The sequence below is a fragment of the Scatophagus argus genome, chromosome 5, assembly GCF_020382885.2.
Source record: "Scatophagus argus isolate fScaArg1 chromosome 5, fScaArg1.pri, whole genome shotgun sequence".
NCBI lineage: Eukaryota > Metazoa > Chordata > Actinopteri > Scatophagidae > Scatophagus > Scatophagus argus.
The window spans coordinates 13,780,811-13,808,362 of record NC_058497.1 but is presented as its reverse complement, the minus strand read 5'-3'; the positions used below and the strand labels follow the sequence as shown (position 1 = coordinate 13,808,362).

Sequence of the window (27,552 nt, the reverse complement as noted above, 5' to 3'; positions counted from 1 at the left end):
ACACATGCCCACACTTCTCTGTCATGCATCACACACACACACACACACAGACGGCATCGCTGGTCGTGTGCTAAAAGCATGCGAGGAGCAGCTCGCCGGGGTCTTTACGGACATCTTCAACCTGTCCCTTCCCCAAGCAGCTGTGCCAACATGCTTCAAAACCACCTCCATTGTACCAGTCCCAAAACACTCCAGCCCAACATGCCTGAATGACTACCGCCCAGTTGCACTCACACCCATTGTCATGAAGTGCTTGGAGCGGCTGGTTCTGTCACACCTGAAGAGCTACCTCCCACCCACACCGGACCCACATCAGTTTGCCTACCGCAGCAACAGGAGTACAGAGGATGCAATTTCCACAGCACTGCACTCTGTCCTCCCACACTTGGACAATAACAACACATATGCACGGATGCTGTTTGTGGGCTTCAGCTCAGCATTCAACACCGTCAGACCCTCCAAGTTAATCACCAAACTTGGAGATCTGGGCATCAACACCTCCCTCTGCTACCGGATCAGAGACTTCTTGACCAACAGACCTCAGCATGTTAGGTCAGGCAACATCTGTTCCTCCACCATCACACTCAACACAGGCGTACCACAGGGCTGTGTGCTGAGCCCATTCCTCTATTCCCTCTTCACCCATGACTGTAGGCCTGCACATGGATCCAATTCCATCATCAAATTTGCTGATGACACCACAGTTATTGGCCTCATCAGCAACGACGATGAGACAGCCTACAGGAAGGAGGTACAGCACCTGGCCACACGGTGCGCAGACAACAACCTGCTCCTTAACACCAGCAAGACAAAGGAGCTCATTGTGGACTTCAGGAGGGAGAGAGGAGGCACGCATAGACACCTGTACATACCCTGTACATACTGTAAATACTGTATACCTGGCACTTACTGCTTATTGCACTTCTGGTTAGATGCCAAACTGCGTTTCGTTGCATTGTACTTGTACATGTGCAATGACAATAAAGTTGATTCTAATCTAATCTATTCTAAGTCCTCAAAAGGGAGGAAAAGAGGACTAGACCATTGAATTATGTACGTAGTCTAACCGCAGTGGGAATGAAGGACCTGCGGTAGCGCTCCTTCCTGCACTGAGGGTGTAGCAGTCTGCCACTGAAGGAGCTGCTCAGAGCCTCCACTGTGAGAGGTGTTGTCCATGATGGATGTAAGCTTGGCTCACATCCTCCTCTCACCCACCTCCTCCTCCCGACCAGCTCATTTAGCCTCTTCCTGTCCCGGTCCGTGCTGCCCGGTCCCCAACAGACCACAGCGTAGTGAATAGCTAATACTAATTATTATTATTATTATTAATACTAATTGTTATTAATACTAATAACACTCATCCAGTGGGAGGAGGGATTTACTTAACTATTTTCTTCTCCATCTCTAGTCTGTGATACTAACATGTACCTCCTGTGGTGCATGTTACATTATTTAACCTAAAGAAAAACTCCAGTAAAAAAAGGCTTAATGAGCAATGATGAAACATTGCTGTCCAGGAGAAAACTCCGGAATGAAAGCTAAAAATATTCTGTCATTTTATTTTGAACGGCTTTGGCACTCAAAAATTCAAATGCATATCTTTTCTGACTCATGTCAACATTACATGTCAACAAATACTGAAGGTCTGTCAGCAATAATTCAGCAGTTGCAGCACTTGGAACATGAAAAATGATTTCAAGGCTTTAAAAACACTTCTTCTTCTATTTGACATTTGTTGCAGCTCCAGCTGTCCCGATTGAAACACCATTCATGTCAAATCATGCAAGACTGCAGACATTATTGTTTAACACACTGTGGACCGTGAAACTGTCTAAATTCCCAGTGATCCCGTACTTTTCTGCATATTGCTCATGTTCCTACATGTTCCAACCTAAACAAAAAAAAGTATAGTTATATATCAAAAGAAGGGAAGGGCCAATATGTAACCTGAAATACGCTGTATGCTGGTCTTCACGTTTGTTGTTGAAGCTCTGTGCGCTACACCCCAGCACTGCAGGTGGCAGTAGTGTGTCGGAAACGAGAACATCCGGGTATTTACAAAATTGCGCTTGTCTAACGTTTGCGTATTATTCAACGTAGAGGCGTAACTGACTATTAGTAAGAAATACTTGAATCTGGCGTATCTGTCGTCTGTGATTTCCGCTGAACTGTGCTCAACGTGTGGCCGCTGTCGTTCATCGTGCGTGATGCAGTTTCACGACGACAAATGAATACAACAGTGAATCAGAAAAGGACAACAGACCTTTGAACGAGAAATGTTGTGGTAGCTTACCGTGTGCGGGAAAAAGGCTTTCTTCAGAGTTAAGAAATCACCCTGGTAGTAAAGGTAGCAAGGTAAGCAGTGTTGCAAGCATTTCCGTTTTGTTAACATTGAGCCGTGAGCTGCTATGCTAGTTTTAGCAGCTTACCGCCTCATCGTTACCGCTTGGCCTAATCGACCACTGGATTGCCACGCTCGAAAAAAAAGGTTTTGCAGATTTTGGGTGAAACGTATGGTAAACAATCTAGAATTTCTGTTTAATTATGTGAAGTTTACTGAATGGATAATGAGCTAAATCTGCAATTTAAGTTCTGCGTTTGTCCCTCACGGGAAGCCATGTTGCTAAGCTAGCTAGCTAACCGCTAGTTAACTATCGGCATGGTAACTTTGCTATTACATTTCCAGGTCAGTGTGAAATTGTTGTTTTTTACACTGTCAATAGGCGAGTATCAGATTGCGTCGAATTTCAATTTAAGTTTCGCCTGCAATGGCTTCTCCAACATTTCTTGGTGTGCATGAGGTAACGTTAGCATTTTGTCGAAATGGCGAGTAACCTGCAACAATTTCCTGCGGGATCAATAAAGTTCTTATCTTCATTGTTGGAGCGAACCAGAGAACTCGTTGCACTAATTTAATGTTACGAACAGAATTTGACTTGAAACATTAAAACTAAACGCTTACACACATTTTTGGGGTCAGCATTGATGAGGATTTTTTTGCTCGGTGTTTTTGTTTTTAGTAGCGAGGCGCCATGGCAGCTACCTTCCCCTACAGAGGGGTCCCTGCAGGGATGCCTCCAGGTGTACCCCCTCCTGCGCCGGTCCCAGATTTCATGTCGGAGGAAAAGCTCCAAGAGAAAGGTTTGTTGACTTTCATTCAATGTAGTACGTTCATGGTTTTATTGAATGTCAAGTGTTATATGATAATTGAACGTGGTTAGTTTTGTCGTTAAACGTTATATGTCATCTAATTCTACAGCAAGAAAATGGCAGCAGCTGCAGGCAAAGCGCTACTCAGAAAAGAGAAAGTTTGGCTTTGTGGATGCTCAGAAGGAAGACATGCCACCTGAGCATGTTCGCAAGATCATTAGGGACCATGGAGACATGACCAATAGAAAGTTTCGCCATGACAAGAGAGTGTACCTTGGGTAACAATGATTTTTTTTCAGTAATAAATAATCCTAGGTAGAATAAAATGTACATGTAAGCTTAAAACTGACTGTGTAATTTTTATTTGTTTTCTCAGTGTTTAAGAGGATCCATTACCACTAACATAGTTCATCCTTTATCTTTTTGTTTGCAGTGCCCTCAAGTACATGCCCCATGCAGTTCTGAAGCTGCTGGAAAACATGCCTATGCCCTGGGAACAGATCCGAGATGTGCCTGTCCTCTACCACATTACTGGAGCCATTTCCTTTGTGAATGAAATCCCCTGGGTCATAGAGCCGGTCTACATTGCGCAGTGGGGGTAAGTTCGAGTCTTGTGGGTGTTGGGTGATGATCATGTTTGTACTACATGTGCATAAAGTGCATTGTAGTCATTTGAATATGTAAAATATGTATATAGTCATTTGTATCCCATATTCTTCCTCCAGCACCATGTGGATCATGATGCGTCGTGAAAAGCGTGATCGTAGGCACTTCAAGAGGATGCGCTTTCCACCATTTGATGATGAGGAGCCTCCACTGGATTATGCTGACAACATTCTTGATGTGGAACCATTGGAGGCCATCCAGATGGAGCTGGACCCTGAGGAGGACTCTTCATGTGTGGAGTGGTTCTATGAGCACCAGCCCCTCAAAGACACTGCCAAGTATGCCATCCTTGTCACACCTTGCCACAAACATTTTAAGATTTTATATATTCAGCTGAGCTTTAGCATGCAAAATCAAACAATAATTAATTTGTGCCCTTTTCAGGTTTGTGAACGGCACCACCTACCGTCGCTGGCAGTTCACCCTGCCAATGATGTCTACACTGTACCGCTTGGCCAATCAGCTGCTGACAGACCTGGTGGATTTTAATTACTTTTATTTGTTTGACCTCAAGGCCTTCTTCACTTCGAAGGCCTTAAATATGGCCATTCCCGGTGGACCAAAATTTGAGCCTCTGGTTCGGGACATCAATCTCCAGTAAGGACCTCCCGCTTTTAATAAATGATAGACCCACAGTCATTACATAATCACTTTTAGTGATTTGTAGAGGCTGGTCGGCGGGAAAATGCTCGTATGCTCATGAAACTTAACACTTTTATGAGGCTTTTCTATCCATTTTGCTTTTGAGAACTTGTATCTTGTAAATGTTTGAATGATAATCCTGTTCTACCTCAGACAAAACAAAGTAAGAACAGATGCTGGATGACTTGTAACATGACTGATTCTTGTGTTTCTCCTGCAGAGATGAAGACTGGAATGAGTTCAACGACATCAACAAGATCATCATCCGACAGCCTATCAGGACTGAGTACAAAATCGCCTTCCCCTACCTGTACAACAACTTGCCACACCATGTCCACCTCACCTGGTAATAAATGAATAAATAATTATTTTTTAAATTTGCTGTTCATTAAAAAGTATTTTGAAATAATATAAGGAGAAGTAGTTTAGCTTTGAATTGTGTGAAATTTCCCTGAAGTTCTTTGTTCAACAATTTACAATAATATTTTTCACACTGGCTATGACCAATGAAAATTACTCATGACTTTACCCCTGCAGGTATCACACACCAAACGTGGTGTTCATCAAGACAGAGGATCCAGATCTCCCTGCATTCTACTTCGATCCGCTGATCAACCCCATCTCACACAGACATTCTGTCAAAGTAAGTGTGTATGATTGGGGTAGATTATTATTCTGCCTTTAGTAGTCACATGCAGAGTTTTCAATGAAGTCCTCTTACAAAGGCGCACTTGCATTGGTCTGCTTGCCTGTGCGTAAGAACTGGAGGAAAACTGAAATGAATGGTGACTCTTCTATGTATTGCTGGCTGCAGTTGCAGTCGGCCCTTCACCATTCAGATATTACTTCTGATAATTTCAGTCTTAAATGTCAGATTGATTTGGCTAAATCTTCTACAGGAATGAAGCAGATCCCTTTTCACTGCAACTGTTCTTTTTAAAGGACAACTCATTCTTTTACTTGCTCTTTAGTTTATATTGTAATTTCTTGCGTCCACTCAGAGTCAGGAGCCTCTGCCAGATGATGATGAGGAGTTTGAGCTTCCTGAGTATGTAGAGCCCTTCCTCAAGGAAACCCCACTCTACACAGACAACACAGCCAATGGCATTGCTTTGCTGTGGGCGCCAAGACCCTTCAATCTCCGGTCTGGACGCACAAGACGTGCCATTGATATCCCCCTCATCAAAAACTGGTGAGCTAACTAACCAACATTTTTTTATCAAGGCTAAATATTTCGTAATGTACTGATGGAAAAACAAATGGGTCAACTTTGTGGAAAGTTTATTTTCTTTATCTCATCCAGATGATGAACATTTTATGGCGATATTCTAAATGGGAGGGGTTAAATTATTCTACAGGTACCGTGAGCACTGCCCTGCAGGACAGCCAGTGAAAGTGAGAGTGTCATACCAGAAACTGCTGAAGTACTATGTGCTCAATGCTCTCAAACACAGACCGCCCAAAGCCCAGAAGAAGAGGTGAGCATCATTAGACACTCTTTTGATTGCTTGTTAAACCGTATTTCTAATTCAAGCTTTGTTTTTGTTCATCAATCAGCTTGTCTGTAAAGATATTCCCTTTTTCCTGTCTTTCAGGTATCTGTTCCGCTCCTTCAAAGCAACCAAGTTCTTTCAGTCCACCAAGCTGGATTGGGTAGAGGTGGGTCTTCAGGTTTGCCGACAGGGCTACAACATGCTCAATTTGCTCATCCACCGCAAGAACCTCAACTACCTGCATCTCGACTACAACTTCAACCTGAAGCCTGTCAAGACTCTGACTACCAAGGTAAAAATCTCCAGCACACATCCACCATTTGGTTTACTCCTCTGACATAGTTATGTGTAAATTAACATCAAAAATGTATATTAAATGTTGACATGAATTCAACGTGTTTGAATTGTCTGCAAAATCTAAAGTTGCAAATGTAGTAGTTAATCCACATTTTTTGCGAAGCTAAAGACATGATTTATGCTCTGTTTATATCGTTACAAAATGTCTTACTGCCTTCTGGTGCCAAGATCAGTTTGTAAGTCTATTATTTTCACCAGTCTTAAAACGCAACTTTTTGTCTCGTCTCTATCCCACAGGAGAGAAAGAAGTCTCGATTCGGCAATGCCTTTCATCTGTGCAGAGAGGTGCTGCGTCTCAGCAAGCTGGTGGTGGACAGCCACGTGCAGTACAGACTGGGAAATGTGGATGCTTTCCAGGTGAGTACAGGAGCAGATTTAGCACAACGCCTCCCATCTGCATCTGAGCTGTACCTGCATTCTTCCTTTTTTTTCTAGGAGTGTGATTTCGTCAACTTTACCATGTGGGCAAATAAAGCCACTTATTGAGCACAAAGTTTTATTTTCACAGGGCAAGAGTACTCGTTGCAATTTGAAAGCGTGATTTACTTTTTGAGCATAAAATGTATTTTAGTGTATTGTTCTTCAGTGTGATCTGTTGTTTGTATTGTCAGTGGTGGTAATGTTTTAACATTAGTTGGAAATGGAAATTTTTAAGATTATTTTACAGTGATTTCACATTTGACCAATCCCAGTATTTTGCCTCCATATTGTAGTTGGCTGATGGGCTGCAGTACATCTTCGCTCATGTGGGTCAGCTGACAGGCATGTATCGCTACAAGTACAAGTTGATGAGACAAATCCGGATGTGCAAAGATCTGAAGCATTTGATCTACTACCGGTTCAACACTGTAAGTAAACCCAGTGTATTTGATCTTTAAACTGTTTGTGTACTGTAGATACTTTTTTCAGTGTCCAAAGAAAAGGTTTCTCACCAACTTGGCATCTAAATATTGCATTTGCCGTTTGCCTCAGGGTCCGGTGGGTAAGGGTCCAGGCTGTGGCTTCTGGGCTCCTGGCTGGAGAGTGTGGCTGTTCTTCATGAGGGGCATCACTCCACTGTTGGAGAGGTGGCTGGGGAATCTGCTGGCCAGGCAATTTGAAGGTATGCATATACACCTTGTGTTTTTTGGTTTGGTTGAGATTGTGGTATGAAGCATAGAGGTTTATATCAGCAGAAGCTAAACTGTTTAAGCAACAACTGCTTTTGAATTCCCCAACAGGACGGCACTCCAAGGGTGTAGCAAAGACTGTGACCAAACAGCGTGTGGAGTCTCACTTTGACCTGGAGCTGCGTGCTGCTGTGATGCATGACATCTTGGACATGATGCCTGAGGGAATCAAACAGAACAAGGCCAGAACCATCCTGCAGCACCTCAGTGAATCCTGGAGGTGCTGGAAGGCCAACATCCCTTGGAAGGTCAGTTTTTCTTTGCCTCGCACTCAGTGATGTAAACAGTGGGCCCATCTTATCCTGAAGGCTGGGCACATGTACTAGATGTGGTTAAAAATGCAATTTTATTCAGTTCAAACACTTTCTTTTTAATGTACCGAATTCACAATGAGAAGATTTTAAAAATATGCAAGTGGAGGTTGCAGGTTCTAAGTTGTTGAACTCAATATTTATTTAATTTTTTGAATTAAATTTTCATTACAGGTGCCAGGCCTGCCCACTCCCATCGAGAACATGATCTTGCGCTACGTGAAGGCTAAAGCTGACTGGTGGACCAACACTGCCCATTACAACCGTGAGCGAATCCGCCGTGGGGCCACTGTGGACAAGACAGTGTGCAAGAAGAACCTGGGGAGACTGACCCGTCTGTACCTGAAAGCTGAGCAGGAGAGACAGCACAACTACCTGAAGGTAACACACAGAGAAAGAGATACCTCAATAAGTAAATATAGACAAAAACACTTTCTATAGCTTTTTGTGAGTGTGTGTGTATTCGGAAAGAATACATAAACTATTGATTAAATTTTACTTTTCTTTGGTCAGTGACCTTAAATAAACCCTTATTTGTATTTAGTAATAACTTTGTATGTGTAGGTGATTGTCATTATGTGGCAAGATAAATATGATGCACTCACACAAAATGCAAGTTTTGAATGAAGTCCTCTTACAAAGGCGCACTTGCATTGGTTGCTTGCCTGTGCGTAAGAACTGGAGGAATATTAAAAGGACTGGTGGCTCTTTTATCACTGGCTGCAATTGCAGTTGGCCTCTCACCATTCAGATATTGCTTGTGAGAAATTATACTGTGTCAACATTTACTCTTTGTACTGGCTAGTGACAGCTTAACGTACAAAGATTAAGTTAGTGTCTTTACATAAAAGCGTATATGTTTTGCCTACAGGATGGTCCCTACATCACAGCTGAAGAGGCAGTAGCCATCTACACCACCACTGTTCACTGGCTGGAGAGTCGGCGGTTCTCGCCCATCCCTTTCCCTCCACTGTCCTACAAGCATGACACCAAGCTGCTCATCCTGGCCCTGGAGAGGCTCAAGGAGGCATACAGGTAAACACAGCTTCATTGTGGCCATCTTTATCAGCAAGGTTTTATTCACGCCAGCCAACCCAACTGTGAGATTATTTTATTTGACATCATCAGTTTGTGTCTCTTTTATCTACTAGCGTCAAGTCTCGTTTGAACCAAAGTCAGAGGGAGGAGCTGGGCCTGATAGAGCAGGCGTATGACAATCCTCACGAGGCTTTGTCCAGGATCAAACGTCACCTGCTCACCCAGAGAGCCTTCAAAGAGGTGCAGATACTTTTGAAATTTTTGAAAATTTCATTTGTCGTTTACAGTGAGGTTTCTGCTGCCAAACACCCATTTGGAATTTAAAGACAAACTATTGGTCCACAGTGTACTACCTTTTATATTCCACATGTCAGTTTGCAAACAATGCAAATGTAAACCAAGTTACATGGAAAACAATGTTGAAAAACTCTTAATGTCAACAGCATTCATCTTTTTTGTAAATTATTGCAAACTCTTTGCTGTAAACTGTTGGAGCTTTGATGACATATTCAATTCCGTTCAGTCTCAGATGTACTTTTTCTTTTCAGGTGGGTATCGAGTTCATGGACCTGTACAGTCATCTGGTGCCCGTGTATGATGTAGAGCCCCTGGAGAAGATCACAGATGCCTACCTGGACCAGTACCTGTGGTATGAGGCAGACAAGAGACGTCTCTTCCCACCCTGGATCAAACCTGCTGACACTGAACCACCACCACTGCTGGTCTACAAGTGGTGCCAAGGTCAGACTGCGTTGTGTGCTTGTTAAAATGAAAACCTGTAAAAAACCTGTAGAAGAGAGTTTACTGTAAGTTAGTCTGATCAAATTGTGTAATACCTTGATATGCATTTAGGTGGAATTAAACTTAAACTTGTGTTCATAACATGCATCTCATCTGATGACTCCTGTTAAGTTCGCAGGACCAATAGTCAAATGTTATCTGAAGCCTTTTTGGTAATTCTCCTCAGGCATCAACAACTTGCAGGATGTGTGGGAGACTGCAGAGGGAGAGTGCAACGTGATGCTGGAGTCTCGCTATGAGAAGATGTATGAGAAGATCGATCTGACCCTGCTCAACAGGCTGCTGCGTCTTATTGTTGACCACAACATTGCTGATTACATGACAGCCAAGAACAACGTGGTGATCAACTACAAGGTAAATACACTCATCGAACCGCATATGATTTATTATCATCTTTGTAGACATTTTCTTATAAATTTCATAAGTAACTTCTAGCTCAGTGTAGCCTTCTTTCCATTTTGAGACAGTCAAGTTTTTACTGGTATTTGATCTAAAAGTTGTCTGTGTCTTCTCTTCCTCTCTCTGTCTGTCTAGGATATGAACCACACCAACTCTTATGGTATCATCAGGGGGCTCCAGTTTGCATCATTCATCGTGCAGTACTATGGCCTGGTGATGGACCTGCTGGTGCTGGGCCTGCACCGTGCCAGCGAGATGGCTGGCCCACCTCAGATGCCCAACGACTTCCTCAGTTTCCAAGACACGGCCACCGAGAGCGCCCACCCAATCAGACTGTACTGCCGTTACATCGACCGCATCCATATCTTCTTCAGGTGGGGTTGACCAAACTTATAAAATGACAGATGTTCATGATCGGGCTTTTGGAAATATTGTTATTTGGCTACACAAGCTGTGAGGGATGGCATGAGTTTACAAACGGTCACATTTTTTAAAATTAAGTAAATCTTGGTTACACGCCTCTGCCTTGCAGAGAGAAGGAGGTTATTCCTGATAAACTGAAATTATAAGTCCTGTGGCTTTTTCTTGGGTCTTCCAGGTTCTCTGCTGACGAGGCCAGGGATCTGATCCAGAGGTACCTGACAGAGCACCCAGACCCCAACAATGAGAACATAGTGGGTTATAACAACAAGAAGTGCTGGCCCCGTGATGCCCGCATGAGACTGATGAAGCATGATGTCAACCTGTGAGTCCCACCTCCAAGATTCTAACCCTTAAGCTTATAGTTTACTGAATTATTCAACAGGTATACTGAACATCATACTTATTTGACCAGATTTGGCAAAGAAATAGCCATAATTTTCTAATCTCATCCTTTTTAGTGGACGTGCTGTGTTCTGGGACATCAAAAACCGCCTGCCCAGGTCAGTGACTACTGTCCAGTGGGAGAACAGCTTTGTTTCAGTCTACAGCAAGGACAACCCCAACCTGCTTTTCAACATGTGTGGCTTTGAGTGCCGTATCTTGCCAAAGTGCCGCACCAGCTATGAGGAGTTTACTCACAAGGATGGTGTGTGGAACCTGCAGAATGAGGTGAGGAAATGATGCCCTAAAATTAGCAACAGTTACAATAATGACCTCCCCGTTCTCTGTACTGACACTTTGATCTCTATAATAACATATTTTCAAATGATCACATTCCTTCTTGTAAGTTCTCCTACTGTATGTACATTTGTAGGTCACCAAAGAGAGGACAGCACAGTGTTTCTTGCGTGTTGACGATGAGTCAATGCAGCGCTTCCACAACAGAGTGCGTCAGATTCTGATGGCCTCTGGATCCACCACATTCACCAAGGTCAGCAGACAGCCTTCTCCCTAGACACTAGAGCTGTAGCATGTGTTGTTTAAATAGAGATGGTTACCCTGTCAGAAAGGTTCACTAAGACCTGTCTTTACCCCCAGATTGTGAACAAATGGAACACGGCTCTGATTGGTCTGATGACGTACTTCCGTGAGGCTGTGGTCAATACCCAGGAGCTCCTGGACCTGCTGGTGAAGTGTGAGAACAAAATCCAGACACGTATCAAGATTGGTCTCAACTCCAAAATGCCTAGCCGCTTTCCTCCTGTAGTCTTCTACACTCCCAAAGAGTTGGGTGGCCTTGGCATGCTGTCCATGGGCCATGTGCTTATTCCACAGTCAGACCTGCGGTAAGTCAGCATCCAGGCTGTTAGTTGATCTCGAGTCAGTAAATTCATTTTGCAAACTAGGCTTTGATTCTTCTCTCTGTCCACCAGGTGGTCCAAGCAGACAGATGTGGGCATCACCCACTTCAGGTCTGGAATGAGTCATGAAGAAGACCAGCTGATCCCTAACTTGTATCGTTACATTCAGCCATGGGAAAGCGAATTCATTGACTCCCAGAGAGTTTGGGCTGAGTATGCCCTGAAGAGACAGGAGGCCATCGCCCAGAACAGGTATTTGCTTCATCAGATGACATTTGTTTGGGACATCTATAAAGGGTGAGGGTCCATAGAATGTGTTGTTGTACATAGATTTTTATAAACGTGAACTGAAACTAGATGAGGCAAATAGCAGTGTGTCTCTTGTGCCTCAGGCGCCTGACCCTGGAAGATTTGGAAGACTCGTGGGACAGGGGAATCCCTCGCATCAACACCCTTTTCCAGAAGGACAGACACACGCTGGCTTATGACAAAGGCTGGAGAGTCAGGACAGATTTCAAACAATACCAGGTATGATGGAGATACTACTGACAAGTTGATGGGCAAAAGTATCTTGAGATGAAGTGGTGTGTACCATATTGTAATATTGCTTGTGACCCTTTGAGATCATTGGTGAATTGTTAACAGGCAAAACAATGCGTTGTCCTGTTTGGGGAAAAATAAGATTTTTAGCTAACGTGTATCTTATGTTGCTGTCTTGACTGAGTACAGGTGCTGAAGCAGAATCCATTCTGGTGGACTCACCAGAGGCACGATGGCAAGCTGTGGAACCTGAACAACTACCGCACAGACATGATCCAGGCTCTGGGAGGCGTCGAGGGCATCCTGGAACACACACTCTTCAAAGGCACTTATTTTCCTACCTGGGAGGGTCTCTTCTGGTGAGAGCACTTTGTCATGCAAGAATACTTACAGTGCATTTGGATAAAGGAGAGTTTGATCATTTTAGGACTCAAATACAAAGAAATGTTTTGCAAACCTCTTTGTGTTGCTTCCTACATGGAAAAAAAATTGGTATGACCAAAAAACACTTTTGTACCTGTGTGTTTGCTTTCTGTTTTCCTGTCCCTAATGTTTACTTCTCTTGGAACTGCTTTTTTTCAAATTGTGGATTTGTTTTACAGTTAATTTCTTCATTATATAAATAAAAAACCACTGATTGTTTCTGTACTTTAGGGAAAAGGCCAGTGGTTTTGAGGAATCCATGAAGTGGAAGAAGTTGACCAATGCCCAGAGATCTGGTTTGAACCAGATCCCCAACCGTCGCTTCACACTTTGGTGGTCACCCACCATCAACAGAGCCAATGTGAGTAAAACCAGCATTTGTAAATTTATCTCCCATACTGATAGCTTTTCATGCTATTTGGAGCACAAAAAAAAATCTATCTAAATGTTTTAAAAATCTCCATCTTGGCCTGTATATTTTCCTCCTGTCTTTAGGTGTACGTGGGTTTCCAGGTGCAACTTGACCTGACAGGAATCTTTATGCACGGCAAGATCCCCACACTGAAGATCTCCCTCATTCAGATCTTCAGAGCTCACTTGTGGCAGAAGATTCATGAGAGCATTGTCATGGATCTCTGTCAGGTATAGACTAACTTTTTACTTCCCATAACAGCAGAAATATAGCAAGCGGAATTATGTTCTTAAAATGACAAATTTAAATGCTTTTATTATTGACTTGGTCTTCCGATAATTATGAGGAGTTTCTCTGTGTTCAGGTGTTTGATCAGGAGCTGGATGCTCTTGAGATTGAGACGGTACAGAAGGAGACCATCCACCCCAGGAAGTCGTACAAGATGAACTCTTCCTGTGCAGACATCCTCCTCTTTGCGTCATACAAGTGGAACGTCTCTCGTCCATCTCTGCTCGCTGACTCAAAGTATGACTTTTGAAGCTTTGTGGAATAGGTTTTGTCAACTGTCATTGGTGCATTTTTAGCCCTTTATCCACTCTTTCTTGAATTAAAATCTTGTCCACCTCCTACAGGGATGTGATGGACAGCACCACCACACAGAAGTACTGGATCGACATTCAGTTGCGCTGGGGTGACTACGACTCGCATGACATTGAGCGCTACGCGAGGGCCAAGTTTCTGGACTACACCACTGACAACATGAGTATCTACCCCTCTCCCACTGGGGTGCTCATTGCCATCGACCTGGCTTACAACCTCCACAGGTTAGGATTGTTAAAAGCTTAGATACATGACCACTATGATGGGAAATATTAGCTCATAAACTAACAGTTATCTTGGCTACAGGTAACCGATTAGCATTGATTGAAGAAAGCAAAGCAGTGTTTTCTTCCTCAGTTTAAGTGAGCCTCGGTATGTTACAGGTGTGTTAAAAATAATGAATATAAACTAGGAAATTACCAGGCAAATGGTTGGCAGCATGGGATGAATTCTGACATCCACATGTCAACAAGTATGATCTGCAGTAACCTTTGAAGTCTTTGCATTGGCTTCCTCACTTGTTGTACATGAATGCAATAGTAAGTCACATCAGCTCAAACCTGATGTCCCACCCCAAAGAACAATTATTAATGCAAGAAACAATCTCAAGTTGGTATTTAACCATTATGTAATTTTAACTCCTCCATAGTGGCTACGGTAATTGGTTCCCTGGAAGCAAGCCTCTGATCCAACAAGCCATGGCCAAGATCATGAAGGCCAACCCCGCCCTGTACGTGCTGAGGGAGCGCATCCGCAAAGGTCTGCAGCTGTACTCCTCTGAGCCCACTGAGCCCTACCTGTCCTCTCAGAACTATGGCGAACTCTTCTCCAACCAGATCATCTGGTTTGTAGATGACACCAATGTGTACAGAGTCACCATCCACAAGGTGAGCACTGACCCAAGCAATTGCTTCTTCATTTAGTAAATGAAGTGTCTGAATATCTATGGTATTAAAAAAAGTGATTCTTTGAATTTGATCACTTGACTCATTTGTCTCAACAGACCTTTGAAGGTAACTTAACCACAAAGCCCATCAATGGAGCCATTTTCATCTTCAACCCCAGGACTGGCCAACTCTTCCTCAAGATCATTCACACATCTGTGTGGGCAGGACAGAAACGTCTGGGACAGGTTCGGACCTGCTCAACCACCACACAGTGTTACAGTTTCCAGCTCTGTCTCTGTTTTTTGATTTATTCCTGACTCCTGTTGTGTTTAGTGATTTGATTTCTTGTCTTTTATTTTAGTACAACTCTTAATGTTTCTTTTTTAATTATCTAGGGGAAACAGATGCTTACTAACTTTGTACTTTTATATTTGGTCTGTGTTTTGTTCCACTTTTTTTTAAGTTCTTCGTTAAAACAAACAGTTCAGCTAAATCGTAAATCTTCTTTCCCATAGTCCTCTGCTAAGTGACACCGAAATACTCACCTGCTTTTCCCTTTTTTTAAGTGATAACATAGAAATTATTCATTAACACTGAAGTTGTTCTTCTTGAGTATCTAACTTTATACTTCCTTTATCACTGTAGCTGGCTAAATGGAAGACAGCTGAAGAAGTGGCTGCCCTGATTCGCTCCCTCCCTGTTGAAGAGCAGCCAAAACAAATCATTGTAACCAGGAAGGGCATGCTGGATCCTCTGGAGGTGAAACGCTTTAATGCTAATAACTGCTGTAGTAATTACAAGCCCTTGAATAATCATCTCACTGTGATTTCTTAAAGCTTGATAACATAATCTCAATGGATTCCAGGTCTAATGCTGCTGTTCTTTCTGTGCAGGTCCACTTGCTCGACTTCCCCAACATCGTGATCAAAGGTTCTGAGTTGCAGCTGCCCTTCCAGGCCTGTCTGAAGGTGGAGAAGTTTGGGGACCTGATCTTGAAGGCTACGGAGCCTCAGATGGTGCTGTTCAACCTCTATGACGACTGGCTCAAGACCATCTCATCTTATACAGTGAGTTTCACTGTCCCACAAGTCCCTCAGACCAGGATTAAATGGATTGTATTAATTTTATAGATAGATACGTTATTGATCCTGAGGGGAAATTCAAGATACAAGATTCAATATTTATATACCCGATTTATATACTTGAGATGATTTCCTGACAAAACTCATTAGGGTGCATTTATTTTGGCAACATCATCTTCTTCCCCTGTGTAAATAGCTTGTGTTTGCTGGTCTGCTGCGTTTTTAGGCCTTCTCCCGACTCATCCTGATCCTCAGAGCGCTCCACGTCAACAATGATCGCGCCAAAGTGATCCTGAAACCTGACAAGACAACTATCACTGAGCCCCATCACATCTGGCCCACGCTCACTGACGAGGAGTGGATCAAGGTGGAAGTGCAACTCAAAGACCTCATTCTGGCAGATTATGGCAAAAAGAACAAGTAAGTGTTCATTCAGGGACTCAGTATTTGCCTAAAGAAAGTACACTGTGTTGCTCTCTGTAACTTTAAGAGCACAAAGCCAGATCCGCATTGAGTATTCATTGCTTTCCTTGTTGTCATCCAGTGTGAACGTGGCCTCGCTGACACAGTCTGAGATCCGTGACATCATCCTGGGTATGGAGATTTCGGCTCCATCTCAGCAGCGGCAGCAAATTGCAGAGATTGAGAAGCAGACTAAAGAGCAGTCGCAGCTTACGGCCACTCAGACCCGAACTGTCAACAAGCACGGTGACGAGATCATCACCTCCACCACCTCCAACTACGAGACCCAGACCTTCTCTTCTAAGACAGAGTGGAGAGTCAGGTATGCAGGCAGTTTGTTTGAATTTCAGAGTGTGGTGATAATAAAGCAATAATAATCGTAGCTTATTGTAATTGGTTTCCATCTCAGTTGACTTTAACGTTCCTTGTTCTTCACCTTCTTCAGGGCCATATCTGCTGCCAACCTCCATCTCCGAACCAACCACATCTATGTGTCATCTGATGACATCAAAGAGACGGGCTACACCTACATCCTGCCCAAGAACGTCCTCAAGAAGTTCATTTGCATCTCAGATCTGCGAGCACAGGTATGAAAGGGATTCGTATTACTTCAGTTAAAGAGAAATTGTTTTCTTTGATTTACTATATTGAGCCATACCTTGACTTCTCTGCTCAAGGCTTCTCCATTAGTTGTGTGCAAAGTAAAGAAATAAATTGTGTCTGTAGAAACTAAAGGTGCACTGTGGTGTTTCAGATTGCAGGCTACCTGTATGGCACCAGTCCACCAGACAACCCCCAAGTGAAGGAGATCCGGTGCATTGTCATGGTGCCGCAGTGGGGAACACACCAGACTGTCCACCTGCCCAACCAGCTCCCTGGTCATGAATACCTGAAAGTAAGATGCATGTAGTTAGACATAATGCTCGTTCTTACCATTTTGTGATGGATGCTTGTTAGTTGTACTGAATACCTTGTATCAGTGTTAACATTTGTCCCCCACCCCCTCCCTCCCTCAATTTGTTAAACAGGAAATGGAGCCCTTAGGCTGGATCCATACGCAGCCGAATGAGTCCCCCCAGCTGTCCCCACAGGACGTCACCACCCATGCCAAGATCATGGCTGACAACCCTTCTTGGGATGGAGAAAAGACCATCATCATCACTTGCAGGTAGGTTTCACAGCAAGACACCCACTGTCTGTCAGTCAAGCACTGATAAGTAATGCGATACTGAAGTAGAAAACTAATTGTGGAAAGATTTTTTGCAAGGGAAAAAACAAGCTTGGTTTTTTGTGGTCTGTCTTGCATTACAATTATAACTACATGGTAAAGCAATTGTTGTCAGTTTAATGGTAATTCAATACATTTTTCCTCTGGTTTTCAGCTTCACCCCAGGCTCATGCACGCTTACAGCCTATAAGCTGACACCAAGCGGCTATGAGTGGGGCCGGCAGAACACGGACAAGGGCAACAACCCTAAAGGCTATCTGCCATCCCACTATGAAAGAGTGCAGATGCTGCTCTCTGATCGCTTCTTGGGCTTCTTCATGGTGCCTGGACAGGTGTCCTGGAACTACAACTTTATGGGTCAGTAGCTATACTCCTTATTTTCATGGATGACTTGTTTTTTATATTTATCTTTATATATTTATCTGAGTGTGTGTGGCCACATCTGTCATATTGTCATCACTGCTATTTGTTTTCCTTTGTGGCAAAAAACCATATATTGATATTTCCGTTCTGTCCCTGTATCAGATTGATTGATTTTTACTGTCCAGCTCTGCTTCACAGCTCAGTGCACATACTTATTAAATAAGGCCATCATTCGTGTGGTAGCACCCACTGATACCAAGGTGTAGATTACGTACAGGACTGGCGAGAACAGGGGAGCTCAAGTAATCATTTTGTTCGCTTGTCATGTTACAGGTGTACGTCACGACCCCAACATGAAGTATGACCTGCAGTTGGCCAACCCCAAGGAGTTCTACCATGAAGTCCACCGGCCCTCGCACTTCCTAAACTTTGCCTCACTGCAGGAGGGGGAGATCTATAACGCAGACCGTGAGGACATGTATGCCTGAGAGCAGACGTTCTGCACACGTTTTGTAGATAGCTCTGCAAGTATCATGTGGAGCCGAGCCAGTCCAGAGCTGCCCTTGTAATATTTCTATTGAATACACATTACTGATGTTTGGAAATTATGTAAAAGCTCTAGGACATTTTAGGAGTATGGTTTTTTTTTCTTTGTATTTTCTACAAATGTTTTGCTCTGTTCCATTTTTTGTCTCATTTATTATAGTACGGCTTCTACATCTATGTGGATTTGTGTGTAGTTTAAAATACACAATTCAGTGTAATATTTGGTAATTAATGTTGTTTCAAAAGGGGACTTCTGACTTACTTCCCCTGAGCTCACTGAGAAATGAAATTGAAAGTTGTATTTTCATGCCAGTAATGCCCTGCTTATGTTGTACTGAACATCTGTGACAATGTAGCTTGGGTTCAAATAAAGATCATCTTTTTTTAAATAAGCACTTGTCATAGTGTTTTCTTCTGCTGTTCTAATATCTCAGTAATTGTTACAAAATCTCTTTTACCCGTAGAGTCCATGTTAAATCTGATTGTAGATGCCTTTTTTTGGCTTGCTTCCCCGTTTTGCTGAGACCAGAGGTCGCCCATAATAAATCACTCTGCTTGCTTTGGTTCCTGCGGAAGCACACTTCTCTGTCTCGTTACTTCTCTTACTCCTATAACTGCTTTCATTTGAATTATGCGGCTGACATTTTATTGGACTGTTAAGGGTCAGCATTTCTGACTGCAGATCCAAAGGAAATTCAATGTTTACGCTTTGGTGCGTGCATCAGTATGCTTGACCTGGCAGGCGAGTTTCTGCGTGTCTGTACTCGAATTACATTGGTCAGAAAAGTAGGAGGATCCTGCAGCGAGTAGACTAGACTACAGCAGGGTACTGGTCTGGACAGTCTACCCTTGTACTACATTGTTTTGCATTTTGTCGTAGGGTGTTTTAATATGACCACGCCGTGAAAATGCATGACGTGTTGCTGGAAGAGGAGCGGGTCAAGTTCAGGCGTATCGGTAGCGTGGGCTCAACAATGTGCGTGCTTTATAGCTGCGTTAGACTGTTGTTTTCAGTTTTATAATCATCTTGTTTCACCGCTGGCTGTCAGGTCGCGCTGACAAGCCACTGTCGGTTTCGATAGCAGATAAGACAGCATGCGAAGGGAGCTACATGGACTGTAGACATGGAGGGACCCGAAGCATATACTGAAACCAAAAACACCGTGGACTGTTTCAACAGGACGCACTCGGCTCTAACCGTGAATGATGTGTATGAAATAGCCAAACAGATTGGCACCGAGGTGGAGAAACTTATCGATGGCTGTGGTAAAGAGAGCGTCGTGGGTCTGGTGCCGAAAATAGTGAAAGTGCTGGAGCTGCTGGAGAGTTTCGCCTCAAGCAGCCATGCTCACAAACTGAGGGAAGAAGAGCTGCTCAAGACCTTCGAGACGATACAGCTGCAACAGCAGAAGAAACGTGCGGGGAAGGAAAGCGACGAGGCCAGTGATAAAAATGAAATACGGGTGAGAGACGTGGGAGTTTTTAATCCTCCCAGTATTTTGTAAGTAACAAACTAACAGCGCCGGTGCTTTTTACTTGCTGTTTCTGTTATACCGACGTTACAATGGTGTACTTACCCCTAATTTAAACTGCAGGAACGACAGTTTCCCTTGTGTTCAGTGTGTCGTGACGAACATCTAACTTTGCGTCGCCTAGTTGACAGGCAGGCGAAAGGAGACTACATGTCTGTAGCAAAAACACATACAACCAGCTATAAAGACACAGAGGGCTGGTTTAGAGCGTTTTAACTCAACATGAAACTTGAATTATTACAAAGTGTGTATTTTTGATTGTCTGTTGTCGCTCTATCATATAAACCGTACTAATCTAGCTACCCTGTCCTGGCTGTCCGTTAACTGGCCAGTTGATATCAATCCGCCAGCGCTAACCCGAACACCAGCACTGCCGCCGGCCTGTGTCGCTAAGGCAACCGCGGCGTGGTTGGCTAATACCAGTTGGCAGTGTTGTAGCTGAACTGTTACAAGTGTGGATGTTTAACCCTTTACATTTACGTTTTTAACAATAACGTGTGGGTTATCATCGTAAAAAACTGTATGTTAATCTCTGCAGTGATATTTGTTGTCTCTGGTAGGATAATGCACAATTTTTAGCCAACCTTAGCTACTAAGTTAGCTAAAAATAAGCTAGACAGCTAATCAACAGGGGAATTCACACAGGCGTTTGCCTATAGCCATATAAAATGGCATATTAGCAGTCGCAATTCACTACTAAGTATCAAAGTTAATATGTACACAAGGCTATTAATTATTCAGTGTTATGTGATATTTGTGTGCTCTGCTACATAAATAGTACATAGAGAAGACAAACAGTACAATTCTGCTGTGATGTGAGTACTGTTCTTCAACAGCGGGCCCCTGTCACTGTAGCATACGTGTGTGTGTGTGTGTGTGTTTGATCACACCATTAAAGTTTTACCAAAATATTTGTTCTGCAGTGTTTAACCAACATTATTGCCTGTTGCACATCATATGAAATCTATTCAGGTAGTTTATTCATCAGCATGTCTAAGCCTTTACTCTATAATCCATAATATTGGTGCACTGTAGGGCTGAAGGGCTTAATAAGTAAATGACGAGGTGTGGTCCTCCAATGAGGCACCATTTCAAGAAAAACATCTGCGATGACTTAACTACAAAATGACGCACATACACACACGCACTTGAACGCAACCTTTTTTTTTTGACAAACGCTTACGTGCTCCAGGAAGGTCTGTGTCCTGACTCTGAGGTCTTAATGGTTTGTCTCACATCCTCTGGAGCAGGAGCTGCAGCAGAAGGAGCAGCAGTGGAAAAGGAGGTGTGAGGAGCTGCAGGTCCATGTGCAGCAGCTCCAGGAGGACAGGGAGGAGCTGCAGAGCAGGCTGAAGGGTAGCTATGCACAGGAGGGTACGTCTCAGGATTTTGAAGTTAATGTAAAATATGTTACAGATTGCTGAAATCTTGCCTCTGTTTGCTAAATTACTTCCCACGTCAGTTCAAGACAGCGTTGCCAACTTTAAAGATGAATGAATAATTAATGAATACTATAGGTTATATAAATACTGTATATAGTGTGTTTGACCTTGTCTCTTACTCTTCCCCTCTGGTACTCCTCCCTCTCACAGATTTTTAAAACTTTGTTTGCTTCATAGGCTTCAAGGATTATTTGGCTAAAGATTTCTCTATCTACCTTTGATATGACTTAAGGTGACCTCCCGTTTTATGCGACTGACACAGCTAGTTATACGTGTGATGATGATGATGTGTGTGATGGCATCATCAATATGCAAACTACTTACATTGGGAAAGAGTACATAAAACTGGTTCCAGAGGAGTCATTCCAGAAACAGCCTTTCACTGTTCTACTACGAAATACTAGTACTCACATCAGAGTTCTCAGAATTACAGGGAATCATGGGAATTTTTTCCATCTGCCAGAGTTGAGCTGTCAATGTAAATTGCTAAAGTGTTTCCCACACATTTGGTGATTTTGAGGTGAGTTATGATATGTTTTAAATAACATGAAATAAGTACAGTAAATGTGGATGTTAGAAAACAATCAAGCAGGATTTACACCTCTTTGCTAAAACTTATGCAGCATCGCCAGCAGATCTTTTTTAAGTAGGCAAATCAACCTTTTCTTCCTACTGTAGTCCAAGAATACAAATGTATGCAAAGTTACGTTCTGTAAAAATGCTTCCCCACCAGTTACTGTACAGATTCAAATCAGTAGGTTAACAGTCATATGCACTGAGGCTGAAAGCAGTCAAACTGGTTGTTGCACTGTTTAGAGTGCAGTTATTTTTGAAGCAGCAGAAGTTCTCACATGTGGGACTGGACCCAGATGAAGGCTCCGCCTGTCCTGCAAACATAAAGCTGATGTGTTGAAAAAATTGCAGAATAGGTTTTTGCTTTAATCACAGAATTATTTTATAATTATTATTTTCACAAAATTAATGAATTTTAACAGATTAGAGAGACAGTCAATATAAAAGCGTGCGTTACTGTGACGCTTTGTTGGTACAAATAATTTCCATCCACATAATCAGTTTTATGTAATAATTGTTTTGACAAGGTGAAATAGTAAAGATATGATGAAACGACTCTTTTTATCTTGTGTTGACTGATGAATTTCAACATGCAGAGGGTGGAGTTGTTTTGCCGGCTGTTTTCTTGTCCTGACAGGAAAAACATGTCCTCTTAATAATTTTGTTATTTATTTGACAAGAGGCCAAGTGGCAGGTGAATGTGATCATTAATTTTACATGATGAATGTGACTGCTGTACATGCTTTAAGTGACACACCTTATTTTTTGCTGGTCTACCAGTTTGTGTTAACATCTTGCCATGAATGATATCTATTTGTATGATAGCTTTTGGTTATATTTGTTCAGGTTTTGAGATAGTGAGAGAGATTTATTTCTCCTCTCCAGTACAATAGAGGTCAATGGAATGTTATAAAATGTCTTTCAAAGCACAATATCTCAGTTACTCAAAATAATCCACGGACCTCATTGTGAAAAGTTTTACTTTTTAGTGAAGAAATATTTGCCATGAAAACTTCTCACTGCCAACTCTGTGGATTATTCTGTTTTTTTACTGGCATTTTATCTCAAAAAAAAGAAAAGTTTTGCTGTTCAAAAAACGCAATGAGCAAGTGAAAGATACTGCACACTTTTCTTTGTCTGACCCTTTGTGTGTGTGTGTGTGTGCAGACCGAGTCCAGCGCCAGGAGCGAGAGGTAATGCTGAAGCTGAAGGAGGTGGTGGACAAGCAGAGAGATGAGCTGAGGGCCAAAGTGCAGGAGATATCCACCATCTCCAAAGAGGTGGAGGCGGTAAGGAGACACAAATGCACACTGATACTTGACATGAAAGTCACACATTCATGCGCAACAGCTCTCAACCCAAGAAGAAACGTTTCGTCTTTTAATTTGCTACTGGATTTCTAGACTGGAGAGAAAATTGTCATCTTTGCTGGTGTGCACGGAACACAGAAATAAAAGTGTTTATGTTACTGTCATTTTAGGATTATATGTTTTTTATTTGTATATATAGTACATTTATACACACATAATTACACAGTCATGTGTCACATGCAGCATTAAAGAGAGGTTATGAGGTCATTTAATCCACACTAGTAAACATACTGGAGGGCTTGAAGTGTTTTGAAAAAGGGAACAGTGTTGACATTATCCTCATAGTTACTGGTTGAGGATTAAGCTGCACTTTAAACAAGTCTGGGCAGAGTTTTCACCCCCACAGCTACTGTGTGTGTGTGTTTTTGTAGGAGTGTTTGCATGTGTCTGTGTGTGTGTCAAGACACATGCACCACATGATTTCAATAGCAGCCATAACTGGGTGTGTTATCACTTTTCTGCTCATAGTCAGTTGACTTGAGTGAAAGAGTGGGGAGAAAAAAAAGTTGTGGTCAACTGAGATAGTGTTTCTGTTTGCTCAAATGGATGCCTCGAATTTTTTTTCATCCTTCAGATGAATGCCACACTTGTGTTGACATTGGATGGCTTCATTCCTCGCCCTCTCATTCCCCCAGACTTTTGGTCCAGATCCCACGCCGGGAGACATTTTCCCCGTACTCTGTCTACAGATAGACTGTCTGTTTGGTTGAGCCCTGTCCTGTTGGTTTTTGGTTCATCTGTATTTATATCTGGTAGTAAATATGGAAAAGTATTTAAAACTGTTTATTTGATCTTCTTGCTAGTAGTTCATATATATATGTGTGTGTGTGTGTGTGTGTGCAGCTTCAGGAGCAGTTGGATCGCTTCATGAAGATGAATGGCGAGCTGCGACACAAGCAGAATGTGCTGCAGGCCCAGCTGAGGAGCGCCGTGGAGAGGAAGGCCGACATGGAGGCCGACCTGAAGGAGAAGAGCAAAGAGATTGAAAACCTCCAAGCGCAGCTGGACAGAAGCAGCAGCAGCAGCAGCCCCGTAAGCAGGACTCTTACACAGGATGAATGTATAGATTTCATATATGGCTGGGCAATCTGATGATTCTAGAGGTTAGATTTTAGAGATTTTAGATTTTTTGATTATTTCAAGTTTGAGTTTGAAGGAATCCACAATCTATTTTCCAGGTGAATGTTTAATGTTCTCTTACTTACGTTTCCAAACTTCACATAACCTCACTGACTAGCTGATCAGCGTTACCAATAGACTACCGTAATTTCCGGACTATAAGCCGCTACTTTTTTCACACGCTTTGAACCCTGCAGCTTAAACAGTGATGAGGGTTATTTATGGATTTTGCCTCAAGACGAAAGTGACATTGAGAGCGACAACAAAAGAGAGACTGACAGCGTTTACACCTGCGGCTTATAGACAATTGCAGCCTCTGTATGTAAAAGTTTTTTTTTCTTTTTAAATTTAGTGGGTGCAGCTTATATTCAGATGCACTCAATAGTCTGGAAATTACAGTAATAGAGTGATCCATGGGGCCAAATGGATGAGAAAAAAATTGTGCAGTTCAGATTGTGGATTATGATTGCGATTAAATAGATCATGATTTTTGTTATCACCCAACCTTGATGTATGTTTCCTTGTTTCTTGTACAAGAAAAGAATATAATAGTAGTAATAAAAATAATATTTGCTTTCACACATTGTGCAACTTCTGTTCTCCCATCAGTCCAGTCCAAGTCAAACAGCTCGTGAGTCAAAGAAAAAGTCGACGGTTGACCAGAAAGATCCTGATCAGCCGTGCTTCACCAAGAAGGAGGTGCGTGACATCATTTTCGAGAGGAACGAGCTCAAAACCAACCTGTTCCTGGTGCAGGAGGAGCTCAGCTACTATCAGAGGTGTGTGTGTGTGTGTGTGTGTGTGTGAGAGAGAGAGCAAGAGAGGACATGTCTCGTTTTGCTATCCTTCTGAGAAAAAGTTCTGAAGTGTCACATTTTAGGAAGTGTCAAGCTTAACAAGTTAAATTTAAATGCAATTAAGTTGACTGTCAAGCATGTGGGCGATGTGGTTTTGTACTGTTGGCACACTTTTGTTCGTAGATGAAAACATTTGTGTCTCTGCAGGGAGATCCTTAACGAGGAGAGGTGCCCGGGTTTCCTATTAGAAGCCGTCCGCTCTGCCATCAAAAAAAGAAGAAAGCTCATTAAGGCAAAGATGCTGGGGATTCCTGTGAACCAATGCAGCAGCAGGTGTCTTTCGCACACATCCGTCATATCCAGAAATAATGGGCCTGTGTAGAAATATGTTCAGAAGAGAACATTTTTTTTCCTTTGTTTTCTCTCCAGTGATGAGGAGGAGAGGAGTTCCCCACTTGGGCAGACAGAAGTTGATGGTCCAGACGCTGACAAACCAGCTGAGTCACGCATTCGAAACCTGTGAGTACAGTTTCAGCCCACACTGGAAAGCACAACAGAAAGCCAGAGATGATGTCCTCATCTGCTAGAATTGCTGAGATTTTTATTTTATTTTTTTTTTTACAGTTACAGTGATTTCTGTTTCAGCTTCTGTCACTGCTTTTAGTTTAAGATCATAGCTGTTAACGTCATCGCGTGCATTGCTTTACAGCGTTGAATACATTTTGGACAAATGGCTGAAGGGACCCGATAAAAAGAAGAGCTCATCTGTGATAGGCCAGTGTATATGCTTTATTTTGCCAGTAGCTGTGCACTAATGATACAGCAATCACACTGATATTACAGAGGATTTTCCTGACAGGCAAACTCAGGATTATTATAATGGCATTTGCTTGAAGCCTGGGAGGGAGAACGAGAACTGTCAGACAGGCTCGTGACAGAAATCCTGAGACGGATGTAAACCGTGATGATTTAGCATTTGTAGCATGTTGCTTCACTCGGGAGTTTTAATCTAAATTCCCACAGTCTCTTTTATTTCTTAGCAGTTTTAGCAATATGTTTTCACTAAAAGACAACGGAGAATTCATTTTCCTAGTACTAATTCAGCAAATCAAGTGTGCTTGTTACTACTTTTCATGTTTTTACCCTTAAAGTAAGTCTGTCTTCCTGGAAACGTGCATGTTGAGCAAAGGTTGTCAAATTTCATTTAATGAAGCGTAGGGATCCTCAGGAGCCTGCAGGGACGGAAATCAGTAACTTTGGGGAAGTGTGTTTTAGTGTGGGAAAGCATCGTGACTGAGAATTTGATTAAGTGAAGAATGTGTTTAATAACTCTCGCCTGGTCAGGACTCAAAGTACAGCTGGGTTAAGATGTGTCATGGGTCTTTTTCCATTTATTAGACATCCAGTCTAATATGTCTGTTTCGCATTTTGCATTGCAATTTCTGCTACAGATTAATTGAAATAAAATCTGAAGTATACAACAATATTGTTTAGTAGAGAGTATTTATGAAGAGTGATCCATTAAGCTGTAACAGCTGTAGCACTTCAATGCTCACTAAATGCAAAGCAAGAGCAATACAAATGGCCCAAAGCCACTGCTGTTGTAAAAGCCAAATCAGAAACACAGCTGACATCCCTGAACCAAAGCAGTTGTCTCTCCCCGCTGACGCTGTCACTGTCCTGAGATCTTCATCCATCCCTTGCTATATTTAGCTGTAATCCCTGGCTACAGATCTGACCTCAGGCCTGTCTTTTCTACTCTGTCGTCTGCAGCTTTGGTTTCCTGACGAGGTCGGGCAGCGGCCGGAGCCCCACCCACATGAGCAACTCCGCCTCCAGCTGGGAGATCATCGGGGACTCAGAGGCCACCGATGAGACGGAGCAGCGACCGACTTCCTGAGCCTGGTACTGACTACAGAGTTTTCTACAATTTTGGCTCCGATTGATCTGAAACAGACCCCCATCTGGTCTCAGTCACAACACAGCTTCTCCCTCCCTATGGCTGAGGCTCAGGAAGAAGCTTACGAGGGCATTTTAACGCTTCTCCAGTGTGTTCAACACAGAAGCACTACATGAGTGCGAGAGAGTTTCCTTTTCAGCTTTCATTTCTCTTTTTTGATTTTCACTCTTGCCCCAAATACCATTATTTTTCCATAGTATGTATAAGTAAGTACATATGTAGTACTACAGTATATATGGTACAGTGTACCACAGTATTAAGAGTTATATTTTTCACCACGCCACAGTAAAGATACATTGTATTTTGTATAATTGAAGTATTAATCCAACAATCATGTTATTCTTAATGGTAGAGAAAGTTTTTGTTGTGATTAAAAAAAGAAAAATGTGTTCTTACATGTAGATATTTACGTACAACCTCAGACCTTTTTAACAAAAACCAAAGACATTACAAATGCATATTTTCT

At 42.6% G+C, this 27,552-nt stretch overlaps 2 protein-coding genes across 3 annotated transcripts; both read left to right on the top strand.

The window, feature by feature from the left end:
- The first annotated feature begins 2,110 nt into the window (after positions 1-2,110).
- prpf8 (pre-mRNA processing factor 8) lies at positions 2,111-18,685 on the top strand. Of its 2 annotated transcripts, none has more exons than XM_046388924.1 (43): positions 2,111-2,355; positions 3,024-3,141; positions 3,260-3,428; positions 3,584-3,748; positions 3,876-4,094; positions 4,201-4,413; positions 4,679-4,804; positions 4,996-5,101; positions 5,460-5,650; positions 5,817-5,936; positions 6,054-6,243; positions 6,546-6,665; positions 7,022-7,156; positions 7,281-7,410; positions 7,529-7,725; positions 7,963-8,169; positions 8,660-8,823; positions 8,940-9,066; positions 9,375-9,567; positions 9,794-9,981; positions 10,162-10,400; positions 10,625-10,771; positions 10,908-11,118; positions 11,264-11,380; positions 11,488-11,735; positions 11,823-12,002; positions 12,143-12,278; positions 12,480-12,649; positions 12,945-13,074; positions 13,209-13,355; positions 13,490-13,650; positions 13,758-13,949; positions 14,375-14,612; positions 14,729-14,857; positions 15,258-15,371; positions 15,506-15,679; positions 15,921-16,114; positions 16,239-16,478; positions 16,602-16,743; positions 16,911-17,051; positions 17,185-17,324; positions 17,539-17,741; positions 18,081-18,685. In XM_046388924.1, the coding sequence occupies exons 2-43, from the start codon at positions 3,033-3,035 to the stop codon at positions 18,233-18,235; spliced, it is 7,017 nt and encodes a 2,338-aa protein (XP_046244880.1). In that variant the 5' UTR covers positions 2,111-2,355; positions 3,024-3,032; the 3' UTR covers positions 18,236-18,685. The 2 variants fall into 2 exon arrangements, with proteins under 2 accessions (XP_046244880.1, XP_046244879.1); XM_046388923.1 differs by having other exon boundaries at positions 3,021-3,141.
- Positions 18,686-18,967: 282 nt separating this feature from the next.
- On the top strand, positions 18,968-27,483 carry LOC124059144 (Rab interacting lysosomal protein). The gene is made up of 8 exons (XM_046388928.1): positions 18,968-19,756; positions 21,076-21,199; positions 23,008-23,129; positions 24,054-24,242; positions 24,939-25,108; positions 25,334-25,459; positions 25,556-25,645; positions 26,900-27,483. Exons 1-8 carry the CDS (start codon positions 19,418-19,420, stop codon positions 27,024-27,026), a joined length of 1,287 nt encoding a protein of 428 aa, XP_046244884.1. The 5' UTR covers positions 18,968-19,417; the 3' UTR covers positions 27,027-27,483.
- The last annotated feature ends 69 nt before the right edge of the window (positions 27,484-27,552 follow it).